General features: G+C 42.0%; 1 protein-coding gene across 3 annotated transcripts in view; it reads left to right on the plus strand.

The window, feature by feature from the left end:
• The window catches only part of LOC121548651 (MAM domain-containing glycosylphosphatidylinositol anchor protein 2-like), a 321,553-nt gene that overhangs the window by 90,502 nt on the left and 212,493 nt on the right, over positions 1–18,558 (plus strand). For all 3 annotated transcript variants that reach the window (XM_045210138.1, XM_045210139.1, XM_041860170.2), the window contains exon 2: positions 15,202–15,341. In XM_045210138.1, the coding sequence (XP_045066073.1) occupies positions 15,202–15,341 (140 nt within the window). The remainder of the gene's footprint in view (positions 1–15,201; positions 15,342–18,558) is intronic.

Genomic DNA, 18,558 nt, shown 5'->3' on the forward strand with positions numbered 1-18,558 from the left:
CTTCTCTGTTGACGCCTAGGTGTCCCCCCCCGCATCTCTAGATGAACTGGCTGAGAGGGGAGTGGAGCCAGGCCCTGCAATGGGGGTAGTGGAAGAGGAGTGGGGCCTTTATGGAGTGGTAGAGCTTGAACCATCAGTAGAGACAGCAGTAGGGATTGTGGATCTGGCAGGGGAGGGTGAATATCTTGACCGGAGGGGGCGTTTGCTGGGGGATGGTTTGCTCCCAAACCATCCCCCTCTCTGTGGGGAATACAATAAAGGAATATAAAGGGATCAATATTGCTGTAAGATACACCTAATTACAGTTGACTAATTTTACAAAACTACATTACTGTAATATGAAAGCAATATGTGACCCACCACTTGGATTCGGTCCTACAGTATGTAGCAAAATTGGAAATTGTGTTTTTTACATTTGATAAAAGTAGAGACTATGAGCTAGAAACTGGTATATCATACATTGCAGTTGAGGAACAATGGGAAAGTAATTCTGTTTTGAAAGTTGATAAACTTGTAACCCCACTTCTGAGAAATTTTTTTGGTACACCTACTGGAGAGCTCTTCTTTGTCTACACCCATTCAGCATTGTTCAAACCCTCTTAAGCCTTAGCCCCACCCATCTCTTCAAGGATTCACATGTGAGGCCTTGTGCTAAACAGAGTGAGTAGCGTAGTAAACAACCAAAGATTTCAAGAGTAAAAGTGGTAAAAGTAGTAGCCTACAATAAGGAAAAACTCCAGATAAAAATACACTTTATCTAGTCCTTGGCCTATATCCTAGTCTGATTTTGGTGGAGGTCATGTTGTTCTTCACATTACCATCTCTGGTAAACACACATTATATCAAATAAAATTTATGTTTATTTGTCACATGCACAGGATACAGAAGGTGTAAACGGTACAGTGAAATCATTACTTGCATATTTGCATAGTGGCAATATAAAAAACAGAAGGTGTCCAGATAAAAAATATTTTATAAATATTGTATAATTATTAGATGATGCTTACCCGACCCACTTGTCTAAATTGATGGGTCATGTGAAAGAAATGCTATAACCACACCCAAGCCACATCTAGCTAACTGGATGGGTCACTATTGTCTAGACATGTAGACATGTTCATTAAATACAATACACGGCCGTAATCACCCCCAGACACACCTGGCTAACTTGAATCTGTGGAGTCTTTTGTTTAGACATGTAGCTAGCTAGCTAGCTAAACATTGAACCGGCATAGTCCCAACTCATACTACTCCCAATACAAACAGATTGTCATAGCTGTACTATAAATCTGCAGGTAGCTAAAGCTAACCTAGGTTCTAGGTTCAATGTTAGCTAGCTAGCTAACATTACTAACATTAGGCTATAACTAGCAATGCAAAGGGATTTCTGATTTGAATAATATTACTACACAGATCATTCACGTAATGTTAGCTAGCGAGCCAGCAAGCTGATGTTCGCTAGCTAGCGAACAATACGCATTAACTTGCAATGAAAACTACTTTCTGACAAAATTAGAAACTTATAATATTTGAAAATGTAGCTAGAATCGCATACATGGATGAACTTTTCACAGCAGACTGGAACCATTTAACTCTGTTTGGTTTGTAGCTACATCTTGTTTGGCCAGCGTTGTGTCAAGTCACTCCGGTTCACATTGACCGTGGCGTGTGCAGAAAGTAGCCCATCACAATTTTTTCCAACTGATCTGTCAATAGCGCCTGCTAAATTCAGGGCATTAATGTTGTTGAGAAAAGTAGCAAAACTTTTGTAGTTCTCGATGGCTAATGTTATATCTTACAAACAAGCCGGGGTAGAAAGGATTATCAACACATACTGAGCAGCTCATGTTATTGACAGAAGCATGCTACATGGCAGACCAATCCAAACTCATCTCCCGGCATGTCCAGCCCATCCATTATCTCAGCCGATCATGGCTAGCGGGAAGGTTCCTGTCTTTTTCCGTGGATAAACCAACTAGGTTCGTAATTTAACAATTGTATTGGTATTTATAGATGGAATACAAGTTTGTTATTAAAGCAAATGAAAGTTCAAGTTCCAGAAAGCATTTCTGCCAAAAAATGCATTTTGATTAAGTTCAAGTGAAGTAGTGACATGCGACATACGCCTAGCTTCCTGAAACGGGCACATATTCTAAAAGATAACACCCAGCATGAATTTTGTTACAAATTCCCAGCTGAGAGACAAACTCTGTTAATGTCTGACTCCTTCAGTAGGCTCCCCTTCCCCGCTGGACATAGTAAGTCAGGGGGATTGTAAACTGGCCCTTCACAACTGGCCAGGTGAGAGAGTGCAGCAAGCTCACCTCTGTCCAAAAAGCATCTCAGAGTAGGAGTGCTGATCTAGGAGCAGTTTTGCTTTTTAAATCATAATTAATCAGATTATTTGGACACTGTCTGGAGAGAGTGCCTCACATAGAGGTGTGAAACACAAGCACACAGTGGGACACATAAGAGGCAAAGGAGCAATGGCCACAAGAGGTTGATGGCCTCCCAGCAGGGGTGTAGGCAGAAATTCATTGGTGGGTGGGCCTTCAGAAATTTGGATGGGCCAAATTACTGTAATGTAAAAACAATATACTAGCCTATACAATGCAGACAGTGGGACACAGGTAGCCTACCTTTAGAGACAAAGTAACATGAGAATTTAGTGGCCTCTCCAAAGTTAGCTCAAACACAGACCAAATCACGTTTCCTGGGCTGTGAATCGATAATTGTAGGTCACAGGCCGACAAATAACATATCCGTATCATCTGTAGATTCTTCCCTTTCACCACATATCAATGTTGTTCAAGATTTATATAGTTTTAGCTTCTCCACACTAACGCACTGTGAGTCGCAGCCATCTTGAAATGGGCTCGTGGGTGTTACCTGCCCTTTTATGGCCATATGCCCATATACTGTGCCTTGCAAAAGTATTCATCCCCCTTGACGTTTTTCCTATTTTGTTGCATTACAACCTGTAATTTAAATGGATTTTTATTTGGATTTCATGTAATGGACATACACAAAATAGTCCAAATTGGTGAAATGAAATGAAAATAATAACTTGTTTAAAAAAATTCTAAAAAATAAATAACGGAAAAGTGGTGCGTGCATATGTATTCACCCCCTTTGCTATGAAGCCCCTAAATAAGATCTGGTGCAACCAATTACCTTCAGAAGTCACATAATTAGTTAAATAAAGTCCACCTGTGTGCAATCTAAGTGTCACATGATCTGTCACAAGATCTCAGTATATATACACCTGTTCTGAAAGGCCCCAGAATCTGCAACACCACTTAGCAAGGGGAGCTCTCCAAACAGGTCAGGGACAAAGCTGTGTAGAAGTACAGATCAGGGTTGGGTTCTAAAAAAAAAATCTGAAACTTTGAACATCCCACGGAGCACCATTAAATCCATTATTAAAAAATGGAAAGAATATGGCACCACAACAAACCTGCCAAGAGAGGGCCGCCCACCAAAACTCACGGACCAGGCAAGGAGGGCATTAATCAGAGAGGCAACAAAGAGACCAAAGATAACCCTGAAGGAGCTGCAAAGCTCCACAGCGGAGATTGGAGTATCTGTCCATAGGACCACTTTAAGCCGTACACTCCACAGAGCTGGGCTTTACGGAAGAGTGGAGAGAAAAAAGCCTTTGCTTAAAGAAAAAAATAAGCAAACACGTTTGGTGTTTGCCAAAAGGCATGTGGGTGACTACCCAAACATATGGAAGAAGGTACTGAGCTTTTTGGCCATCAAGGAAAATGCTATGTCTGGCGCAAACCCAACACCTCTCATCACCCCGAGAACACCATCCCCACAGTGAAGCATGATGGTGGCAGCATCATGCTGTGGGGATGTTTTTCATCGGCAGGGACTGGGAAACTGGTCAGAATTGAAGGATTGATGGATGCCGCTAAATACATGGACAGTCTTGAGGGAAACCTGTTTCAGTCTTCCAGAGATTTGAGACTGGGACGGAGGTTCGCCTTCCAGCAGAACAATGACCCTAAGCATACTGCTAAACAACACTTGAGTGATTTAAGGGGAAACATTTAAATGTCTTGGAATGGCCTAGTCAAAGCCCAGACCTCAATCCAATTGAGAATCTGTGGTATGACTTAAAGATTGCTGTACACCAGCAGAGCCCATCCAATTTGAAGGAGCTGGAGCAGTTTTGCCTTGAAGAATGGGCAGAAATCCCAGTGGCTAGATGTGCCAAGCTTATAGAGACATACCCCAAGAGACTTGCAGCTGTAATTGCTTTGGGGGGTGAATAGTTATGCACGCTCAAGTTCTGTTGTTTTGTCTTATTTCTTGTTTGTTTGACAATACAAAATATTTTGCATCTTCAAAGTTGTTTAAATCAAATGATACAAACCCCCAAAAAATCCATTTTATTTCCAGGTTGTAAGGTAACGAAATAGGAGAAATGCCAAGGGGGGTGAATACTTTCGCAAGCCACTGTATGGTACTAAGTCTCAGCAAAGATTATATGGTACGGCTGGAAAGCCAAACTCTCCAGCTTTCAGGAGACATCCTGTATTCATGGATAAGGGCTACCGTTCTCATGTTAGACGACATTGAATAATGCATTTATTTAAGGTCCCCTATTTGGGGAACCTACATTTAAGTGGTTAAGGCATATCAGGTCTGACATTTTACAGTGGAAATTACTAACTTTAGAAGCCTTTTTACATATTGAATACACTACAAGTTTGCAACAACAGGGTGATCATATTAAGATCCTACATCTGTACATACAGTACATAGATAATCAGTGTTGATGTAAGAATGCAGTCCATACAGACGGGTCATTTACAATAACATTTTAGGGACAGGAGTGCATTTGAGTGCATTAACGGGTGTGGATAGATACCTGCTGGCAACTTCTGCTGACGGATGGTGATCAGCTCAAGTCAGCTCAGGTTTACTTGATGACAGTGATGTAGTAGTGTATGAATGTGCTGAACAGGCAACCCAATGCTGTGTCATTCACGAGTCAGTGTATTTCTGCTGTTACCGGTAGTGTAGGCACACACACAAGCAGATTCCAATAGTGCAGGGTGTACAAAATAGCGAATACAAAAGAGATTACCCATGCACTGTTAGATGCTCCCAGACTTTTAATTTAACAGTGTTTCAACCAATCAGTGGATCAAATGTGTTTTTCCCCTTATTATTCATTTATGTTGTTCATCTATAACGAGACTACATCAGGTGTTGTTTTAGAATACATCCAAGCTTGAAGCCTGAATCATAATGCTGTTATTGCTTTGCTCTTCTATGATGTCATTGTACACTGTTATCGTCTTTCCCCTGATTTACCAATCTCTCGTTGTGACATCAGCAGCCAGTTTAGCTTCCACAGTGGTGGTCCTGGTTCCTGGGCCTGGCTGCCTCCTGATAATGGCTCTGTGTGGGATAACAGATACAGAAACTAGGCATTGTATACAGATATCTCTCTCTCTCTCTCTTTCTCTCTCTTTCTCTCTCTCTTTCTCTCTCTCTCTCTCTCTCTCTCTCTCTCTCTCTCTCTCTCTCTCTCTCTCTCTCTCTCTCTCTCTCTCTCTCTCTCTCTCTCTCTCTCTCTCAATTCAATTCAATTTAAGGGCTTTATTGGCATGGGAAACATATTCTCTCTCTCTCTCTCTCTCTCTCTCTCTCTCTCTCTCTCTCTCTCTCTCTCTCTCTCTCTCTCTCTCTCTCTCTCTCTCTCTCTCTCTCTCTCTCTCTCTCTCTCTCTCTCTCTCTCTCTCTCTCTCTCTCTCTCTCTCTCACACAAACACACAAACACAAACACACACACGCGCTAAGAAGCCCAACAGGACCAGGAAGCTAGCACAACACGCTTAATAGCCTTGAGGGGCTGGTCTGAAGACACTAAGCCCAGCATCAACGAGCCCCAGCTGTGGTCTTTTTTCACATTCATTGGTTTGTCAAATTTAGAGTCTTTGTCCCTGCCCTCTGTCTCTCTCTGTGCCTCTCTGTCTCTGCTAGACCAGGGCCATGGTGACAGGCCTGCTTTAGCCAAATCACATTTAATCTCTCCAATGTGAATGGATAAATCTGTCTCCGTCTCCCCTCAGTGAGCTAGGGACAGGGAGGGCCAGGCTATCTGTCTGGTGGGACCCTGTTCTGCCTCCTCCAACACACAAACACACACACACACACACTCACACCCCCCTAACCCCTCACAAACCGGGAGGTGATGTCACATTTAGAGGAAACAACAAACAGAACAGACACATCTGGGGCTCCTGCCTCTTGCTCCTCCTGCTCCTCCTGCTCCTCCTGTTCCCCCTGTTCTTCCTGTTCCTCCTGCTCCTCCTGATCCTCCTGTTCCCCCTGTTCCTCCTGCTCCTCCTGCTCCTCCTGCCCCTCCTGTTCCCCCTGTTCCTCCTGCTCCTCCTGTTCCCCCTGTTCTTCCTGTTCTTCCTAATCCTCCTGCTCCTCCTGTTCCCCCTGTTCCTCCTTTTCCTCCTGTTCCTCCTGTTCCTCCTACTCCTCCTGTTCCCCCTGTTCCTCCTGCTCCTCCTGTTCCCCCTGTTCTTCCTGTTCCTCCTGCTCCTCCTGTTCCCCCTGTTCCTCCTGTTCCTCCTACTCCCCCTGTTCCTCCTGCTCCTCCTGCTCCTCCTGTTCCCCCTGTTCTTCCTGTTCCTCCTGCTCCTCCTGCTCCTCCTGTTCCCCCTGTTCCTCCTGTTCCTCCTACTCCTCCTACTCCTCCTGTTCCTCCTCCTCATCCTACTCCTCCTGTCCTCCTACTCCTCCTGGTCCTCCTACTCCTCCTGTTCCCCCTGTTCCTCCTACTCCTCCTGTTCCTCCTGGTCCTCATACTCCTCCTACTCCTCCTGTTCCTCCTGCTCCTCCTACTCCTCCTGTTCCTCCTACTCCTCCTGTTCCTCCTACTCCTCCTGTTCCTCCTGTTCCTCCTACTCCTCCTGTTCCTCCTGCTCCTCCTACTCCTCTTGTTCCTCCTACTTCTCCTGTTCCTCCTGCTCCCAGCCCCCCGCTTCTATTTATAGCACCACAGCACAGCCCAGGGGAGTGTGTGTGTGTGTGTATGTGTGTGTGTGTGTGTGTGTGTGTGTGTGTGTGAGGGAGTTCAGATACAACATCCTGAGAGAAACACAGCTTACCCTAAATACTGAGCCTCAATATGACTGCTACTCCATATACTCTACATAGGTTACTGTACATAGTTATTTAGTCTACCCTACATCGGTTACTGTACATAGTTAGTTATTCTACCCTACATAGGTTACTGTACATAGTTAGTTAGTCTACCCTATATAGGTTACACTACATAGTTAGTTAGTCTACCCTACATAGGTTACTGTACATAGTTAGTTAGTCTACCCTATATAGGTTACACTACATAGTTAGTTAGTCTACCCTACATAGGTTACTGAAATAGTTAGTTAGTCTACCCTACATAGGCTACTGTACATAGTTAGATAGTCTACCCTACATAGGTTACTGTACATAGTTAGTTAGTTAGTCTACCCTACGTACACTATATATACAAAAGCAGTGGTGTAAAGTACTTAAGTAAAAATACTTTAAAGTACTACTTAAGTAGTTTTTTGGGGTATCTGTACTTTACTTTACTATTTATATTTTTGACTACTTTTACTTTTACTTCACTACATTCCTAAAGAAAAGGATGTACTTTTTACTCCTTACATTTTCCCTGACACCCAAAAGTACTCGTTACATTTACAAATTAAGCATTTGTGTGAATTCACGCACTTATCAAGAGAACATCCCTGGTCATCCCTACTGCCTCTGATCTGGAGGACTACACACAAATGCTTAGTTTGTAAATGATGTCTGTGTGTTGCAGTGTGCCCCTAGTTATTTCAAAAACAAGAAAATTGTGCCGTCTGGTTTGCTTAATATAAACAATTTGAAATTATTTATACTTGTACTTTTACTTTTGATACTTAAGTATATTTTTCCAATTACATTTACTTTTGATACTTAAGTATATTTAAAACCAAATACTTTTAGACTTTTACTCAAGTAGTATTTTACTGGGTGACTTTCACTTTTACTTGAGTCATTTTCTATTAAGGTATCTTTACTTTTACTCAAGTATGATAATTGGATACTTTTTCCACCACTGTACATGAGTATGTGGACACACCTTCAAATTAGTGGATTCGGCTATTTCAGCCACACCCGTTGCTGACAGGTGTGTAAAATCAAGCACACGGCCATGCAATCTCCATAGACACACATTGGCAGTAGAATGGCCTTACTGAAGAGCTCAGTTATTTTCAACGTGGCACCGTCATAGGATGCCACCTTTCCAACAAGTCAGTTCGTCAAATTTCTGCTCTGCTAGAGTTGCCCCGGTCAACTGTAAGTGCTTTTATTGAGAAGTGGAAACATCTAGGAGCAACAACGGTTCTCTAGCAAATTAGTAAGATTGTCTCACCCAATGTTCAAGAATGGCCTTTTTCCCTTTATTCAGATTACAACCGCTCACTTGGAAGTTATTTGAAAAGGAAATAATCTCCCAAATATCACTATTTCTAAAACAAGCCATAGAAAGTTGGTTGCAATTTCAATTTAATCCTCCAGAAAAAACAAAGCAAATAATGCAACAAATATTGTGGTTAAACTCAAATATACTAATTGATAAAAAAAACTTTTTTTTTTTGACAAAATGTTTAAAAAATGTATAATCTTCGTAAATGATATTATCGGTAGGACTGGTGGAGTTATGTCGCACATGCAGCTAACAAAAACATATGGAAATGTCTGCTCTACCCAAAATTACAACCAAATAATTGCAACATTACCACAAAAATGGAAAAGGAAAGTGGAAGGGGGAAAAAGTAAGGAACTTGTCTGTCGGTCTTGCATTAAAGAATATAATTGGTTAAAGAAAATTGTGATAAATAAAAAAGTATACCAGTTTAATTTAAGGACCAAAGGATTGACAGCCGTCCTATATAGATTGCAAAATAGTTGGGAAGAGATTTTTGACGTACCAATTCCATGGCATAGTGTTTATGAATTGATACGCAAAACAACGCCGGATTCAAAACGTATAACTTTTCAATTTAAATTATTATATACAATTCTTGCTACCAATATAACGTTATTTATATGGTGGATACAATCTTCCCAGCTCTGCAGATTTTGCTGCGAAGAGACAGAATCATTAGATCATTTGTTTTGGTACTGTCCATTTGTAGCTTGTTTTTGGACAGGTCCAGGAATGGCTAAAGGATTGCAATATTTACCTGGAGCTAACCCTGCAGATATCACTACTGGGTGATCTGAAAAGTCATAGTCAATAGATCAATAATATAATAATACTTTTATCAAAAATGTTTATTTTCAATTTACGATCTGTAGAAACAATGAGAATAGAAAGGTTCAGAACTTTTGTAAAACATCACAGTACAGTATGAAAAATGTATGCACTCACTAACTGTAAGTCACTCTGGATAAGAGCGTCTGCTAAATGACTAAAATGTAAAATGTACAGTTGAAAATATATGGCAAATAGAAATCCAATATGGATGGTGTTAAGAGATAGATGGGAGGTGTTGAATGGAGCTGAAGGGTGGGACTAATAACAACAACTAAAAACAACAAGATAACTAATGTAAAGCATACTGTGTCCATAATAAGTATATAGGTTATAGGTTGAGAGCTTCTGTGAAAGAGCACAGTTAGAAAAATAAGGCATATAGAAGCAAACCAGATGGACATCATGAACATGATCGGAGGAAGTGTAGGAGTAAAAACAAACAAAATATAATTATTGTAGAATTTGACTGTGTCCATAAAATTTATATAGTATGTATGGGCTGGAAGTAGTGGCCTAAGCTTTGTTGTTCACTAGTTTACTCCAATTGGGGAAAGGGTGGTGGGGTTGGAAAGTAATTAAGGGAAATATAATTTAAAAAATGAAATGTGTGTGTGTATGGATGTATGTATATATGTACAGTATGTATGTGTATACAGTGAGGGAAAAAAAGTATTTGATCCCCTGCTGATTTTGTACGTTTGCCCACTGACAAAGACATGATCAGTCTATAATTTTAATGGTAGGTTTATTTGAACAGTGAGAGACAGAATAACAACAAAGAAATCTAGAAAAACACATGTAAAAAAGGTTATAAATTGATTTTCATTTTAATGAGGGAAATAAGTATTTGACCCCGTCTCAATCAGAAAGATTTCTGGCTCCCAGGTGTCTTTTATACAGGTAACGAGCTGAGATTAGGAGCACACTCTTAAAGGGAGTGCTCCTAATCTCAGTTTGTTACCTGTATAAAAGACACCTGTCCACAGAAGCAATCAATCAATCAGATTCCAAACTCTCCATCATGGCCAAGACCAAAGAGCTCTCCAAGGATGTCAGGGACAAGATTGTAGACGTACACAAGGCTGGAATGGGCTACAAGACCATTGCCAAGCAGCTTGGTGAGAAGGTGACAACAGTTGGTGCGATTATTCGCAAATGGAAGAAACACAAAAGAACTGTCAATCTCCCTCGGCCTGGGGCTCCATGCAAGATCTCACCTCGTGGAGTTGCAATGATCATGAGAACGGTGAGGAATCAGCCCAGAACTACACGGGAGGATCTTGTCAATGATCTCAAGGCAGCTGGGACCATAGTCACCAAGAAAACAATTGGTAACACACTACGCCGTGAAGGACTGAAATCCTGCAGCACCCGCAAGGTCCCCCTGCTCAAGAAAGCACATATACAGGGCCGTCTGAAGCTTGCCAATGAACATCTGAATGATTCAGAGGAGAACTGGGTGAAAGTGTTGTGGTCAGATGAGACCAAAATCGAGCTCTTTGGCATCAACTCAATTCGCCGTGTTTGGAGGAGGAGGAATGCTGCCTATGTCCAAAGCTGTCATCAAGGAAAAGGGTGGCTATTTGAAGAATCTCAAATATAAAATATATTTTCATTTGTTAAACACTTTTTTGGTTACTATATGATTCCATATGTGTTATTTCATAGTGTTGATGTCTTCACTATTATTCTACAATATAGAAAATAGTAAAAATAAAGAAAAACCCTTGAATGAGTAGGTGTTCTAAAACTTTTGACCGGTAGTGTATCTCAGAGCTCAGAGGACGGGGGAGGGTGGGTTTCTGACATCACAGCATGAGAGAGAGAGAGAGAGAGAGTCGTGACTTTTGTATTTGTTAATGTGCGTCATCTTTGTGAGTGTGCGGCTGTGTTTGTGTGAGTGTGTGTGTGTGTACGTGCTCTTACTGCATCAGTGAGGATAATTCACTGGGTGTTTCTCCAGTTTTCCTCTCCCATATCAGGACTGATAGCATGTTGTAGAGTTACTGGCTTATTGGAGTAAATTGCATTAGCAGCATGTTGCCTGGTGCCTAGGGTCTTTAGTTTTAAGTGGCAGCCGTGTGTGAAGCTTTTCTCTACCCAGCCAGGGCTTTCAATCCTCTGGAATACACTGCTGGCGGATTCATCCCCTAATGGAGAGACCCACTGCAGGCTCTCTCCATGTGGATGACTTGTTAGCATTTCCTGTTAGCATCAATCTCAGTGTTATTTAATAAATCTACGTAGCAGTTAGTGAGCTAAATTCAATTTAAGGGCATTATGCTAACAAGCTGAGTAGAAGGACACAGTGAGGGAACAGTCACAGTAGTGCAGTAAGAGGAGGGCGTGTGGTTAGAGTCTTGCAGGCTAGCGTCTAGCGGGTTAGCGGGTTAGCGTGTGGCTAAGGATGCACTGTGTCTAGGACTCCCAGTGCAGCCAACAGGAGGAGTGTCGCTACACACACACACACTCGCTTAGTCTCATTAGCGTGTTGTGAGACCAGAGCGATCTAGAGCCCAACGTGATTCTCTGCTTTAGGGTGTGTGAGTCTACTGAGTGTTCTGGAGCAGGAAGCTACACTGATGCAGTGAAATAAACGGTATTTTCCCATCTGATTATACCCAAGTTCACTACTCATGCTCTGGCCCTGAAGCGACAAATGACAAGGCTTATTTTACCCAGATCTGGGCTCAGCTAACTTTCCACATCCTAAACTTAACCATTCGAGGGAGAAACACATACTGACCTATGATCAGCCTCTAGCGGTCAAATTCTTCCGACCCCATCATTCACGCCCCAGTGGGTCTAGCGTGCTTCCCCAGGCTCCCATACCGTCTCTCCCTAGCCAAGGTAGAGAAGACATGGGCTATTGACCTGATCTGGCCCACATCCCTGCTTCGGCCCCTGGTCTCTCTCTCTCTCTCTCTCTCTCTCTCTCTCTCTCTCTCTCTCTCTCTCTCTCTCTCTCTCTCTCTCTCTCTCTCTCTCTCTCTCTCTCTCTCTCTCTCTCTGTATCTCTACATGGGGGTGAACCAAGGGCAGCATCATTCCTCATCACCATCAACATGGTCGGCCGAGCGTAAGGAAGAGAGAGAAAAACACCACACACCTGTGCTGTAATCACATGAGGATGGACAGCTGTGAGCGAGCTCTGTAGAGTAGTAGAGTAACAACTGGCTGAGTTAGACTTACTGCAGAGAGAGGAACAATTAGCTGTACAGCAGTGGAGGCTCCTCAGATGATGAAGGGGAGGACTATCCTCATCAGTGAATTTCAGAAAAAGAAAAGAAGTGAAACATAAAAAAAGTTATCATTTTTAGATAAAACTATACTAAATATATTAACGTCATCAAATAATGATTAAAACACACTGTTTTGCAATAAAGGTCTACAGCAGCCTCAGCAGCACTCTGTAGAATAACACCACTAGCTTCCGTCCTCCTCTGGGTACATTGACTTCAATAGAAAACCGAGGAGGGCTCATGGTTCTCACCCCCTTCCATAGACTTACACAGTAATTATGACAACTTCCAGAGTACGTTCTCCAACCTATCAGAGCTCTTGCAGCATGAACTGACATGTTGTCCATCCAATTGAAGGATCAGACAATGAATCTAGTACTGAAAGCATAAGTTATAGCTAGTTAGCACTGCAGTGCATATACTGTGGTGAGTAGTTGACTCAAAGAGAGAGAAAGACAATTGTTGAACAGTTTTGAACAAATTCATTTCTTCCAATATTAAGGAGATGCAAGAGAGAGAGACAGAAAGAGAGACAGAGAGAGCTAGCTATATTTCGTAGTATGTATTTTTTCACTTTTACTTTCACTTATATAGCTAGCATGGAATGCAGCTAGCTAGTTTAGTCTACTCAAACACCCTGCTCAAACAGAGAGGGATGCTATGTTAGCTAGCTGGCTATGGCTATCCAACACTGGAGCTCTTCCAAGTCAAAGTAAGCTTTTGGTTGTATTAATTTATTGCTACCGGGGCCCACCGGTGTAACTGCTTAACTGCTTGCTGCTGACTGTACACTGTACTGCAGGATTGTAGCGGTCCACAAGCGAAGCGAAGGGAAAAGGTGAAAGGAGGAGAGTGCATACATAGATGCGAGAAGGAATTATATATGTACAATAAGCTGTTTGTATGTGGCTTCTATGAAAGTGAACTGTGTTTGTGTGTGATCAGGGGTGTATTCATTGCGGCGATTCTGTTGAAAAAAATTTCTTAAACGGAAGCAAATGGAACGAAACAGGGATAAACATAACTGAATTTGTCCAATAGAAACTCTTGTTTTCAACTGTTGGACTACTGATTACACCCTAGATCAGCTAGATGCAGGCAAGAGTGTGCAAGGCGGTATTGAATGTGTCACTCTCTGTCGCCTTGATTACTCAAAATTCTATCGACCTGTGCACCTACGTTATAAACTTTCATTCATAGGCTAGGTTGTAGCAACCTCATGATGGGTACAGGGAAAATTTGAGCATCATGTAGTAGCCTAAACCTATCGATGTTACATTGAGCTGGGTGAATGGAATATGAATGACAGTCATCCAATATGCTGTAATAGAAACTGTTATCATCCTCCCTCATCTTAAACGGCACTGACCGCCACTACTGTACAGGGGTAGTTTTCCCAAATACCTTGTTGCAAATTTCATAATTGTTTTCTCTGGACAACCCACTACAACAGTTTCATTTGACAAATGCTGTCTGTTCACAAACTGACAATTGATCAACAAACCTTGACGTTGTTCCCTTGACGTTGCTGTGCGGCTGGGTGTATCACATTAGTTCTCCGGGCAGAAGTGAATTTTCGTAGTAGATTAGTTGAACTTAAGCAGCAGGTTAGGATAATTAACATGGCAGGTTATGAGAATAATTAGGTTAAAGTTAGGAAAACGGTTAGGGTTAACTAGCTGGTAGAGCACGTTGCTTGTAACGCCAAGGTAGTGGGTTCGATCCCCGGGACCACCCATACACAAAAATGTATGCACGCACGACTGTAAGTCGCTTTGGATAAAAGCGTCTGCTAAATGGCATATTATTATTATATTTATATATTATAAAATGCTAAAATTGCCCCAGACGCGACTCGAACATATCTAGCTACAACCAGGCCTGAGAACAGCCTGTGTTTCCACTAAAGCCATTCTGTGTGCATCTGGGTTGTTGGATTTAGAGGTTTGTTTTGGGTGTTTTGATGTTTAATGAGGACAGACTACCTGCAGTGCTATCAAATATATTAATAGGCATGGGATACATGATACCTGCAGATGCTGTTCAATTGAACCATAATCCTCAAAACAAAGCAGAACATCACGACTGTGGAAAATCAGGCCAAAGACCTCACAGATATTAGATTGTGTGTAGGATAAGAGGGTCACCACGGGGCCAATCTGGGTGACTATTGCATCAAACAGGCAGAAATCAATGGGGGACGTGTGTGTGTGTGTGTGTGTGTGTGTGTGTGTGTGTGTGTGTGTGTGTGTGTGTGTGTGTGTGTGTGTGTCTCAACACCACTCCCCTGACTCTGTTAAAACTGATACCCTGTTTCTCTGAGCTCATCCAGATGGCGCCTGGATCGATTCAGATTTACCCAGGTTTATAAAATTAAAGAGAGTGAAGGGACGCAAACACACAGTACAATGTTATCCAAAAAGCTTTGCATATAAATAAATAAAATGTCTCTTCACTCAATAATTCACACAGTTTCTTTACTCAAAATATGCACAAAATGTTCATTCCCCAGTTATACATATAGGATCTCCAATGTAAATTGTGTGAATTAATTTGGACATTGCAGCTTTGACTTTCTTCTTTTAATGATTGAGATGTACTAACTCTTCTGTTTGTCTTCTACAGCGCCCCCTACGGTCCGCATTGTGCATTCGGGCCACGCGTGTAACGTGGAGGAGGAGCGCCACGCGGAGAGGGTGTACACCATCCGGGAAGGAGAGACCCTTGAACTCACCTGTCTTGTCACAGGACACCCAAGGCCACAGGTCAGTCCACCTGCCAATCACTCAATTTAGCCAATCAGGACGCTAACATTTCACTGCACCCACCAATCACTCTGTATAGCCAATCAGCATGCAAATGTTTCACTGCACCCACCCACCAATCTGTTGAGCCAATCAGAACTCTTACTGCACTCACCACTCACTCTCTTTCTGAACTCTTTGGTACCCAGTTCAGAAGATATCCAGTCCACTTTAGATGCTCTTAGACTTTACAATTACATGTTTTGAGCACAATAGTGTGATCATTAGTAGAGGCATCTATGGGTCTTTCAATAAGTAAAGGGGCCAACGTGTGACTTCAGGGTCAGATTTTCTAAATGGTTTGATATACATTTAAATGTGATTTTCTTGCAGCTTCACATGTGTAGTTACAGGAATAACAGTCTAGATAGGCACAATGAGACCATAACTCCACCTAACACAATGAGACCATAACTCCACCTAGCAACAACACAATGAGACCATAACTCCACCTAGCAACAACAAAACATCTACATGTCATTCAAAATGTCACAAGAAACATGGACACCACATGTTTCTTTGTCATGCCTAGTAGCCAGGTCTGTTTGTGCTTTAGTCAACTTCTATATAATTTATAGCCATGCTAAACATTCCTGAAGAATGGAAAAGATAAATAACAGACTCTGAGTTGGAAAACTAGCCGTCAAATACTTGCTTCTTCTGACATTGTTTCCTCCACTCCTTGCCTCTCTTTGAAAGTGCATTGGAGCCCGAGGGGAGGAACCTTCACTCCTCTCCCCCAATGTGCTTTCAGAGGAAGGTGAGGAACGGAGGAAACTAGGGGAGAATCTCAATTGCAATTCCTTGAATCCTCACATCCTCACCTCCTTCTTAAAACCCATTGGACCTATGACCTTCTCATCCAATGGGTTTAGAGAAGGAGACAAGCAGAGAGGATGCAACGAATCAAGGAAACGCAATTGAGATTCTCCCAAGGACAGAGGAAGCAAGTATTTGACAGCTATTAACATTTATAGACAGTACCAGTGAGTGAGTGAGTGAGTGAGTGAGTGAGTGAGTGAGTGAGTGAGTGAGTGAGTGAGTGAGTGAGTGAGTGAGTGAGTGAGTGAGTGAGTGAGTGAGTGAGAGTGGTTTATGAATGTGTGACTGACTGACTGAGCTGCCATAATACCCATGGCCTGTCCAGAAACAACCCCTAGCCCCTACCCTCCAGAGCCTAGACCAGGGATGTCAAACATATGGCCCTGGCCCACGAGGGGGTCCAATCTGGCCCACAAGTGGTTTGAGTATATTTAAATATTGACCAATTCAATATACTTTCAAATGACTAAAACCAAATCGAAACTGTGTAGAAATGATAATGGACCTACATTCATAGAGTTTCTTGACTGTGTCCAACTCGCTAATAATCACCCAAATGAAAGCTAGACAGTCAGGTAGCATAAAAAATTCCAAAAACTATGGATTGGGTAGGGCTGTGGCGGTCATGAAATTTGGTCAGCCGGTGATTGTCAAGCAAATAACTGCCGGTTTCACGGTTTAGCATCTCCTGGCTTCCACGCATAGCCTACAAGCCACTTGTCACGGTTTCGGCAGAGGCTGCCTCTCTTCCTTGCTCGGGCAGGCTTCGGCGGTCGTCGTCTCCGGAGTACTAGCTGCCACCGTTGTATGTTTCGTTGTTCGTTTGGTTTTGTCTTGATGTTGTACACCTGTTATCGTTTAGCGTTCATTATTGTCCTATAAGTTCTCGTTGTGTTTGTCATGTGTTGTGTGTGATTGAACTTGCTGTCGTGTATGTCTGTGCTTCGTTCTCTCCTCTGTGTTGGAGAGGTTCTCGCACGTGTTTGTGCGTTATTGTTATTTTGTTTGATTTTACGCCTGTGTGCGTAATCGCTCGTATCCAAGCTCTTTTGACTCGTTTTGAGTTTTGGTTCACTAAAGTCTATTGGACTAAGTTCCTGCGTCCTGCGCTTGATTCCTGCACCACACCTTCACAGCACACCTTCTGACACCACTGATGCAGACCTTTGGAACATCTACATTCAAAAAAAGTATAATAAATCAATTTAATGTAGGCTACACCATCACAATAAATCCATTATTTATTTTAGACAGGTCTAAAGAAACATGATATGAAAAAATATATATATTTCAGAAGAACAGAGTTTCATACTCTGAGTTGTCCTTATGTCAGGACCTGATATGGCTACGCCATATGGCTGGGGGCTACACTAGTTCATTTAGCAGACAAGATTTGCTTAGAATTCCGTGGCATTCTTTTTTATTATTTTATAGTATGAAGAATACAATTGATCATAGCTTAATAAAATAGAAAGGCTATTTTCTCCAAACAATTTCAAAGTAAGTGCGCACATGAGGCTATTATGTGTTGTGCGGTTAACAAAGAAACTGGTCCTCCTATATGCTTAATTTAGAGTTATTTATGCAACTTTAGTTGTTCTACAAACGTTGGGCTATATGTTTGGATTTCTTATACATTCTAAGGCTGCTTGATGGGACTCTAATGATTATTTTAAAAGTTACATGAAAGGCAGGAGCTCTGATTTGTTTCTTGTGTTTTTTGTCTCTCAAGTACTTGATAATATTCTCACCAGGCCTCGAATTTCCCGGCGGCATCACCCTTGTGTGGCTGTAATGCCCCCTATAAAATCCATGCCTTTTGCGGCCAAAGTGGCCGTTGTGCCCTTGGGATGAATATAATAATTATAATTCCCTTCTCCCGGCTGCCATGCACTGAAGTACCTCTCACTCACATGGCTCTGTCAGATATCTCAATACTTATTCGCCAATGCCTGTCACATGAGCAGGTCCTTCTCACAGGCATTTCAGTTAAGAAGTAGGCTACAAGTGAATGAAGACAGTTACATCAGGGATGCAACTGCGCGCGTCCCTCTTTTCGAATTGCAAGGCATATTGAAGATGTTAGAAATGTCCACATTTAGCCTACTTTTCATCAGCCAACAAGATAGTAGGCCTAACGAACAGCAAAAGCACTAGCCTATGTCAATCTACTATCCCCCATAGTACAAAAGTTGACCTATTCTATTGGTCAACTTGTCCTTCTGTGCAATAAATAAATATTCCAAACATACTCTGGGACAGTTGTGAGATGCGATAGATCCCAAATTAATACAACCACTCGCATCAAAAAATGTTAAAAGTGATGAGGCTGATGCAACAGATCAGAATGTTTAGT

This window comes from Coregonus clupeaformis, chromosome 33 (assembly GCF_020615455.1).
Source record: "Coregonus clupeaformis isolate EN_2021a chromosome 33, ASM2061545v1, whole genome shotgun sequence".
Lineage (NCBI taxonomy): Eukaryota > Metazoa > Chordata > Actinopteri > Salmoniformes > Salmonidae > Coregonus > Coregonus clupeaformis.